This window comes from Brassica napus, chromosome A1 (assembly GCF_020379485.1).
Source record: "Brassica napus cultivar Da-Ae chromosome A1, Da-Ae, whole genome shotgun sequence".
NCBI lineage: Eukaryota > Viridiplantae > Streptophyta > Magnoliopsida > Brassicales > Brassicaceae > Brassica > Brassica napus.
Window position 1 is genome coordinate 27,974,485 of NC_063434.1, and position 10,729 is coordinate 27,985,213.

General features: G+C 31.4%; 1 protein-coding gene across 1 annotated transcript; it reads right to left on the reverse strand.

The window, feature by feature from the left end:
* Window positions 1–1,141: 1,141 nt before the first annotated feature.
* Window positions 1,142–9,751, reverse strand: LOC106435727. Its single transcript, XM_013876638.3, has 3 exons — window positions 8,587–9,751; window positions 1,547–2,089; window positions 1,142–1,454 (listed from the first exon to the last, which is right to left on the reverse strand). The coding sequence occupies exons 1-3, from the start codon at window positions 9,466–9,468 to the stop codon at window positions 1,350–1,352; spliced, it is 1,530 nt and encodes a 509-aa protein (XP_013732092.2). The 5' UTR covers window positions 9,469–9,751; the 3' UTR covers window positions 1,142–1,349.
* Between the last annotated feature and the right edge of the window lie 978 nt (window positions 9,752–10,729).

Below are 10,729 nucleotides of genomic sequence, written 5' to 3' on the forward strand. Positions count from 1 at the left end.
AATTCCGTTAACATATGTTACCCTCTGTCTAAAAAACCGTGACGGAGGATGACATACGTTAACAGTTTATAAGTTGAGGGTTTATAATGTTAAAAACTTAGTTCATGATTTTTTTTTAAGATTCAAAAATAGTTGAGGGGTTTTTTCACTAAAAGTCATTAATTTTTTAAAAAATCTTTATTATCATTTATATATTGTTTTAGTTTGATTTATAAGCTTTTAAAATTAATTTATAAATTTTAATACATAACTTTATTATAAAATTAATTTATACATCCTAAATTAATAATTTTAAACACTACTTACAGCTTAATATAACTTCAAAATATTAAATTATTTGATATTTGGCAATAGTGGTATAAGAAAATTTGTGTGTTTATATTGTCATTGTCAACTATCAAATAATTTAATTTTTCTAAGTTATATTAAGTCTTAAAAATTGTGGAGGATAATTCACTCACGAAGTCAATCTTTCTATTTAGAGTTAGGACACACTTTTTCTTATTTTCATGATTTCCGTCATCTCGCTCATACTTTCTCCATATCCCAAAAAATAATGCATGATTATTTTTATTCCAATACATTCTATTTTTGTTTGTTTTCTTGATCAATAGAAATATATTTGATTTATTATTATTGTATTGCAATATATGTTTCAGTAGTATCACGAATAATATTAGATTATTTTATCCTAAAAAGTAGCAGAATCTGTAAAAACTTATAAAATAATTGTGAAACCGTATTAATCAAATGTAAAATTATTAAAATGTTTATGAAGTTTTATAAACTGTTATAAAGTAATGTATTAAAATTTATAAATTAGCTTTAAAGGCTTATAAATCAATCTAAAACAATATATAAATGATAATAAATATTTTAAAATTTTAATGACTTTTAGTGAAAAAAACCCTCAACTATTTTTCAGTCGTAAAAAAAACCCTTCAACTAAGTTTTCAACATTATAAACCCTCAACTTACAAACCGTTAATGTATGTCACCCTCCATCACGGTTTTTTAGACGGAGGATAACATATGTTAACGGAATTGAAGTTGAGGGTTTATTTCACAGGATTTTTAGTTGAGGATTTATTTTACGATTCATCTTTATTTGAGGGGTTTAATTACTAAAAACCTTTACTAAAAAAAGAAACCAAACTTAATTTACTGAATAAAAATAGATACATATATGAATTTCTGTTTTATGCCAATTTTAACTAAGTTACACAACATAAATGTTTAGTGATGGATGATTCATACTCTTTGTTCTAGGAAATTAGTCACCAATCTATGGTCGAATCTAAAGTCTGTATGTGCAAATATATCTCTGTAATTAAATTAAAATGTTTTTTTTATATCGTCTCCGAAGATCTGCACTTTCTAATCCTTATCGACATTTCTTTCTCTTTTCTTCTTCCCCCTCCGTCCATCACCTCGCAACACTGTCTCCGTGGTGCCTGTCAACAAAAAAGCATAAAAATGTAAATTAAAGCTTCAAAACCTAATTTACAATGTTACAAGTTTCAATATTGGACCAAAAAGCACTAACTTTGTTCCAATACCCAGGAGCCATCTTCATTGAAGTCACCAATATCCTCTTCACCCTAGTTACCCGAGAATGCTCTCTCTTTCCGCAATAACCATAATTCTTATCCCCTACACTATACCAAGTCTTAGTCCCACTATCCCGCACATCCTCTGCTCCATCCATGAAATAAGTGACGGGACGCTGACACGGGTCAGGTTTCAAGGGCCTTGTGTTAAATGTGAAAGGTCCATTTCTCAAAGACCGCCAGGTTTTGAAGGTTTGCAACGGCTTCTCCAGCTCCTTAGCGCTCAAGAAGTAAGAGTATATCTGAATGGAGTATCCCCAAGAAATGGATATGGACCACTGACGCTTGCGGTCATGGCAGTTAACCTGCTGGAGTATTCGATGCGGGTCTAAGTTGTAAGGTTTCGTTAGGGTTCGTAGCGACTCGATAGGGTTTTTCTTAGGGAATATTGAGTCTAAGAAAACGAGGTGATGCAATGATACAAGGGGAGTCAATGGATGTGCTGCTAGAAACCCAAATGGATCTCCTCTTATGTCAAGCTGCAATACAACAAAGAACGTTGTTAGTCCACGCCATCCGTACACAAAATGTATATACTACTTCCTCTGTTTCACTTTAATTGATGTTTTGGAAAAAAAAATGCTTGTTTAAAGTGATGTTTTCAAATTTTTAATACAAAAAATTAATATTATTTGGTGTTTGTGACTGTATTATACACAACAATATTTTTTAAAGCACTTTTTAAAAATTTCGTCACAAAAATAATCCTTAAGAAAGATAATGAGCAAAATAGTTTTTTTTTTAAAAATTTTAATATTTATTTTTTTATTTTTTAGTTTGAAACTCTGGGGATGATTGGTTGGGGCTGTAGATGCTCTGGACAGCCAAAATTTAGTCTACAGCTATATATCTCAACCAATCGAGCTTTGCTTTCCTTAAAAAGCTCACAGCAAAAAAATCTCTGCAAAATCAAAATATGGCTGTAGAGAGCTTTATTTCCAGAGCAAAAAAATAGTGCTTTAGAAATCTACAGCAAGGAAAGCTACAGCAAATAAATCTACAGATTAAATTCTACAGCAAAAAATATAAAGCTACAGCACTTACCAATCATCCCCTCTATCTTCAAAACCTCATCCTAACTCTAAATTATAAGTTTATATTAGTTAACCATAGTGTATAAATATATTTTTACCCTTTAATAAAAATTTTTTTGATCATTTTTCTCGTTGAATGACAAAAACTTTAAAAAAAAACTATCCTAGAAAATTTTCTATTTTTATTGATTGAATTAGATTTAGTTAATGTTAATTCTATGTAAAATGAGATAAATAAAATAAAAATTAGTAGCAATCACCGGATATATTTTGAACCTAGTATTTAAATAGTGCGTGACGATCAACGGATCAAATCCTAAGTGCTTTTTATAGAACTAACCTAAGTGATTACTACGGGTGTAACTGGTTATTCCTAATAGGAATGTTAGAAATAAAAGGAATGATTTTTTATGGAATATGAAAAATTGGAATGATGTTAAAAATGGAATAAAAACTGAAATTATAAATGGAATAAAGATTCCACACATTCTATTCATTCATGGAGGTTTAGAATCGGGTGTTTTTCAAAACCAACCCATATTTTCAAGTCAAACCCAAAACCAACCCTCTTTTTTTTGTCCATACTATTCATCAATAAAATTTTCATACTATCCTTATGTTTTTGAATTATTCACAAAATTGCCATTTTTATTTATTTTTTTATTAATTTCGAAATTAACAAAAAATCAAATACACCCTAACCATTTCTTCTTATTTACAAAAATGCCATCATCATCAATTTTTCCAACCACCATTTTTGAGCTCTAAAGCTCTAGAATTCAATTTTCAACCACTTTTTTTCTCATTATAACCCAAAAAACTTCATTTCCTCTCATCTCCTCTATATTTCCATCTAAAAAACTCTCATAACTATCATTTTCATAATCACAAACTTCATATTTTCGAGTTTCTTCATTAGTGAATCGTTAAAGATGCTTCTTTTTGCTCATATTTGGAGTTTGGACGGTTGAAAAGGTTGGAAACGAGCTTTACACATGAAAAATGTAACTATTTACATGGTTTTTGTTCTTTTTCAGATCTGTGTCGCGACGGTAAACTGTTTTGTATGTCTACGCCTCCGTGTAGACTTACGATGCAGTCTATTTGTCAACGCACGGGTTAGTTTTGCAATTGACCAGACAAATTTTTTTCTAACGCAGACTTCCCCAGTAGTCTCCGTCTTTACCTTTGACAACAAAAATAAAATTTTTCGGTAGACTTACTAAGACGTCTACCTAAAAGAGGTTAGTTTTTCATTTGACCGAACTTTTGACTTTTCAAAATAGACTTCAACGGAAGTCTACAAAATGTAGACTGCCAACGAAGTCTATAAAATGTCAGTTTTGCATTTGACCAAAACTTTGACTTCGTGGAATAGGTTAGTTTTGTGTTTGACCAAAAAGTTTAAAAAGCAATCAAAAATTTATTAAATTGTAGACTTCATATGCAGTCTTCTTATCTTAAAAAAAAAATGTAGACTGCGTATAAAGTCTACTTTTTAATTTTGGTCCAATGCAAAACCAACCCGTCGAATTTGAGAGTAGACTTCACAAGAAGTCTACACACCTGTAGACGTTCATTTTAATCTACTGATTTGAAGTCAAACTTGGTCAATTGCAAAACTAACCTCTTTCAAAAAAATTCAAACATGTAGACTGCATATGAAGTCTAGTTCTGAAAGTCAAATCTTGGATGAATTCTGGTCAATTGCAAAAAGTAACCTTTTTAAATTGTAGACTGAAATGAAAGTCTACATGTACAAAATTACAACTTTTATTCAACTATAGAAAGCAACCCGTAAAATGGTCAATTGCAAAAACCAACCCAAAGAGTAGACCTATTTGACAGTCTACGTCTGTAAACTGAAAAGAACGTCAACATCTTCAGAGACTAAATATTAAGTCTTCATAGAAAAATCTATAAAAATGTGAATTTGTGTATTATTCATTAAATTTTTTCTAGTTTTTTTGTTTGACAGTGTGTGTTAGTTAATCCTAATGGGTTTGAGTGATTTTGAAAATAATTTTTTTTTTATAATTATGAAGGTATAATTCATTTGATTTGACAATGTTGTTAGCTAATAATTGTAGACGTATTTCTAAGTCTTCGTTTATAGTTTTGCTAGTAAGGCTGAGCTTGTTTCAAAGCTGAAGTCGGTGACTGTGGAATATAATTTTACATTTTCAGCATATAAGACAACAAAAACTCTGTATGTGGCTAAGTGTCGTGTTCAAGGATGTGGTTGGAAACTTAGAGCGAGTGTGAAGTATGGGCCAAAGACATTTTGGGTGACAAAATATTCGAAAAGGATGAAGAATCGGAAAGGTTGAAGAATGTTCCTTGTGCATGATGGCTGTACACATGGTAAACTTCTTGAAATGACACAAGAAGATTATGATCTGGACAACAAAATTGAGAAGATGGTGCTAACCTATTCCTTACCAAACATCATTTAAAACAAATGACTCCGAATAGGAATATACTCCTCTTATGCCTGTCACGAATAATCGACAAGTACGGAACTTGATCGAGTTATCTAAGACACACTTTGTACGCCTTTGTGTATCAAGCCTGCGCCAATACACTAAAAAAATTTGGATTGACTATATGTTAAATAATAAGTGTAGACGTTTTTGTAAATCTACAAATGTAGACTGCAGTTGAAGTCTACGTCGTAAATTCTATTAAAAGTGTATTTGTGTATTATTCATCATATTTTTTCATGATTTAATTATTTTACAGTGTATGTTAGTAAAATTTTAATGGTCTTGGATGAATTTCACAATTTAATGTGTTATAATTATACACTTGATACTTATTGCAAATTGTTTTGATTAGTGTTATTCTTGAAAATTTTTGGGAAAATTTTGTATAGATTTTCTTCTTCTCACATGTGTGTTAGTTATTATTTTAGCTTATGGTGGTTTTACTTGTTTGGTTGGTTAGATCTTGTGAAAAAATTGATATCTAACAAAAAATTAATAATATCATACAAGTGAAAACAACTAAAAATGAATACAATGTTTATAGATTATGCATTAAAAAATTATTTAAAAATTAATATTTTATTATGAAAGTTATTACAGAGCAATATATTAAAAAGTATTCTTGAGTATGTTTGATTTTTCATAATCTTGATGCTTCAAATAAAGTCTTGGAAAAAGTACCTGCCAAATAAGATAGAGTTATGAGAAAAACATAAGATAAAAAATGAAATCATATTTTAGTAGACTTTTTATTAAGTCTACGTAAAGTTATTGTTTAGTAGACTTTAATTGAAGTCTACACTAATGGAAAATTTTCATACCTAAAAGTGTGCATTTAGAAAATTTGAAAATACTTTGTTCTGGAAAATATTTCAAAAATGGTTTTTTGTCATCCTTGTAACAAAGCAAAAAGATAATGTATGAATCTATAAATTTAGTTCATTATAAACACAAAATATCTTATAATGAATATATGGAAAGCTTACATTTTTGGGAAGATGATTTGAAAATATTGGAAGAGAATACCTGCAAAATAAAATAAAATTTTAAAAAATAAGATAAAAATTAAAATCATATTTGAGTAAACTTCTAATGAAATTTGCTTAAAATTCAAGGCTAGTAGACTTCATTTGAAGTCTACCAGCCGTAAGTTTTAAGTAGATTTCAAATGAAGTCTACTCTATCAAAAAAAAATAGATCTGAAAATAATACATTAAAAATATGAAATAAGTTTAAATCTAAAAAACTTTTAAGAATATGATTTAATAGACAAAATAGTTATAAATTAAAGACATATTAATATGAATTTTAATATGTAACTTTATTTGAATATAAATACTAGAACACATATTTTAAATCTATAGATGTAAACCTTACATTTCTAGGAGGAGAAGAGAACAACTATGGAAGAAAATACCTGCAAAATAAGATAAAATTATTAAAAAACATAGAAAAAAAATTAAAGTCATATTTTTGTAGACTTCCAATGAAGTCTGCTTAAACTTTGTGGTTTAGTAAACTTCATATGAAGTCTGCAAGCTTTAGTAAACTTCTTTAGAAGTCTACACTGTCTGATAATTTTCAGATCTGAAAAAATCTATATATTTTGAAATGTGAAAATAATTTTAAATCTGAAAATACTTTACATAATAGAATTTATAAGGTAAACTAGTAGCAAATTAATGTAGAGAGCTTGATCTATAAATTTATTTGAATATAAACATGTAAATACATATTTAAAATCTATTAATCTAAAACTTACATTTTTAGAGGAGATGATGAAATCCATGAGTGATAATACCTACCAAAAAAAGATAATATTGTGAGAAATAAACATAAAAATACACATTTAAAATCTATAGATCTAAAACTTACATTTTTTAAAGGAGAAGATGAAAACCATGAATCATAATATCTAAAATGACAAGATAATATTGTGAGAAAGACTTGAGAAAATTTTAGAGAGAAAGAAGATAATGAGAGAGATTTAGAAACAATTGAGAGAATTTTAGAGAGAAGAGAGAAAGTTTTAGAGAGAAGGGAGAGAGTTTTAAGAACTTGTGCAGCCACTTTAGAGAGAGATTGAATAAATTTTGTTTATATAGGGAGACAAAAATGTAACTAGGTTAAAATTTACGATACTGTAGACTTCGTTTGAAGTCTACTAAAATTAAAATTTTGGAGTAGATCTTACTATAACATAGTAGACCTTTTTGGAAGTCTACTATAATAATTTAATTATTGTTGTTTATTCTTTATTATTTTAATAATTTTAATATATGATTTATTAAATTTATTTCTTTATTTTTTAATAGTTATAGTATATGATTTCACTTTTTTATTCTTAAGGAACTTAACTTAGTTTAAATATAATGATTTTTTGTAAAATAAATTGAAAAATATAGACTGAAAAAGACGTCTTCAGATAAATAGACTTTATTATAGGTCTACAAAACCCTAAACCACAAATATCAAACCCTAAATGCTTTGCTTGATAATCAAAAAGTCTCATTTATACAAAATATAAACTACTAAACATTAATATGCAGATTTAAGTTAATAAAACAAAAAAAAAAACAAAATCTAAAATCTAACCCTATGAAATCAACTACTAAAAGACATAACATGTTAGAACCTTTTGTTTCTAAACTATGAACATAGTCTAGCACATGATAACCAAATTAGTATATATTCTTCAAAATTGTTCGATTATATGAAATTTTAATTTATTTACTTCATATTATCCATTATATTGATGATTAGTTAAAAATATCACAATAATTATTTTTATACATTTTCAAAATTAAATTAGTAGACCAAATTAGAGTGTAGACTACAAAACAAGTCTATAAAGTAGACTTCGTAGGAAGTCTATATATATGTAGACTTCTTTTATTACGTGTAGACTTCCAAAGGATAGAAACGTAAAATACATTTATGTTTTTTGTTTGGTCATAAGGGTGAAATAGTACTTTCACTACTCCTTTAGGTTGGTTTTGCATTTGACTGAAAGTAGGGTACACTTTTACATTTGACTTGAATATTTGGGTTGGTTTTAGCAAATGTCCCTTTAGAATCATGAATAAAATGAATGATTTTTACAAAGGATTTATTTTTTTGTTTCATTCCAAAAATGGAATAAGTGGAATTGATTTTGGAAAACATTCATAATAACTGGTAACTAATTCATGGAATCCCATGGAATGATCCATTCCAAATGATTTTATTCAAAAAAATGTCATTCCAGTTGCAGCCTACGTTTAATCCCTTTAATGTTTTAGTTCTATTCACAAATAAATTAAGAAAATCCACGTGGCAAGGATCCAAATGAAGAGCTTTTGTCGGAATCTAAACTCATTTGAATGTGTCGGGATCCAACAAACGAGATCGAAAACAGTTCTGACACATGTCTGAACAACCAATCTTAAAGCTAACACGTGCGCTAACAGAACTCACCTGGTGAAACCCGCGTTCTTCGGTGAACGGAACGCCGATCTCGCTAACGCAAGCCGCGATTCTCTGATCCGAACCGTAGAAGTAAAAATACCGTTGGAGACAACCGTCCATCGCGTTGGCCAAACGCGCCGCGAGTGGACGGCTAATCGCGAAACCGCCGCCGCCGAACGCCATATCGTACGCGTGCATCACGTCCTGCTCGACGCTCTCCGAGTTTCCACCAATGTACCACATCTGCTCGTGGTCGTACTTCGAGAGAACCTTCACGAGATTATCTGTAAAGAAGACTGTGTCGTCATCTCCCATAACGAACCACCTTACATCCGGTAGATTTAACCTGTAACTATCCCATATAGTCCTAGCGATCCGAACCGCGGCTCTCGAGCTGGAGAATCTAAACCGAGTCCAACCGGAATCGGAAACTCGAACCGGGATCGAGAACCGGTTATCGGAGTTATTTTTCGGGAGCTTCACCGGTTTATCGAGCCAGACGAATCCACGTGTGGTATTGCGCCACCACAAGGAGGTGTACCGGCTACGATCGAGCCAGGTCTCAGCTGCTCCGGCGATACAGAACTGAACGTGGGAGATATTGATCGGACCGACGGATCTTCTCGGCGGGAGAGCTAAGGCTTTCTGAGGAACGGCGGAGAAACGGAGACCGTAAGAGGAGGAATAGTCCGGTGCGGAGGAGGAGGATAGAAAAGTGATGCGGAGAACGAGAGAGACGGAGAAGATGAGGCACGTGAGGACGGAGACGCGAGTGAAAAGCACGAGGTAGTCACGTGGCCGCTCCGGCATGAAAAAGAAATTTGAAAACTTCAGGGCCTCGTGGTGGTGGTGGTGGCCGTGCTCTCCGCTGCCACCGCGATTCAGCTTCATGTTTTTTTTTTGTGGATGTGAGAAGAGAACAATGTGAAATTTACTCCGGCGTGAGGGAGTGGATCTTATTCATCACCGGAGATCATTTTAATTTACAGAGTTACCCACTTGCCTACGCCGTGGGAATGGAGTTTTGTTAGAAATTTTACGGATTTACCCTGACGGTGGTTGGAATTTTTTTTTTTTTAGTAGTTATTTTTGTTTTTGACCTTTTTTGGTTTTCCCGTTTTTGAGTGACAACTGTGGGATAAACATACATAAATAGAAGAAGAGGTTGACACGTGATTGAAACACACAAATGTCGGAGATAACCTCAGTCTCAACGATAAGAGAACTTTCGAATACATGGTAACAGATTGAGTATCATCCAAGGCCGTAACTGGTTCTCAGTTTTATAAACATAATGAATGTGTTAAATAACTTCTTCTTCTTCTTTTTTAATCAAATAGTGTGTTAAATAACTTTATTTTTGGATCAAATGTGTGTTAAATAACTTAAAATTATACAAAATGGAATAGAAACAAATGAGAAAGTAGTAGTTAAGGAAATAAGATGAATTAGAAATAAAATGAAAGCATTTGTTGTCGAACGTATATAGTGATAAGCTACAATTTAACTCAACTCACAATTTGTTTTGCGCTTTTTGATACTTATAATTTGAAACAAAGTTGAGATATGCTTTTGATGCATAAACGATCCTAATCCTGATGAGTGATGACTTTGAGGTATCAATTAAGACGCTCATGTTCAGGCCGGGCCTGCTCATGTTGATACCTTGGATTGCCAAATCGTAGATATGCTCTGTGAGCTGATTGCAGGCCTTTTGGGGACATTTTGGGCCTTTATAGGTACGCACTCGATTTCCCGCGAATACCATCGACTCATTCACTCTTTTGAAGTTTGTTACTTTCTTCTCCATCGACGAGTGTACAGTACACAACATATGTCAACAAACTGCTCGAACACTCGGCTTCTTCTGAAATCATAGTTAACCATCATGTTCATATCTCTAATCATGTGGTAGACTTTGATGCATACTAGTAATGGTTGCGCAAAAAAAAAAGGCTTGATAGTTCGCTTTTTTCTTCTTCGTGGAATATTCACATAGATAAAAGAGAATCTAGCATGCGAGTGAGCATATGAAACATCAAGGGAAGAATTGTGTTACGGCAATATCTAAAGCTTTAACTGATCAAACTTCAAGAAGTAGAAAATTGGTCTACGTACTATTTCAAGACATCGCTTATGGAACCTTATGATT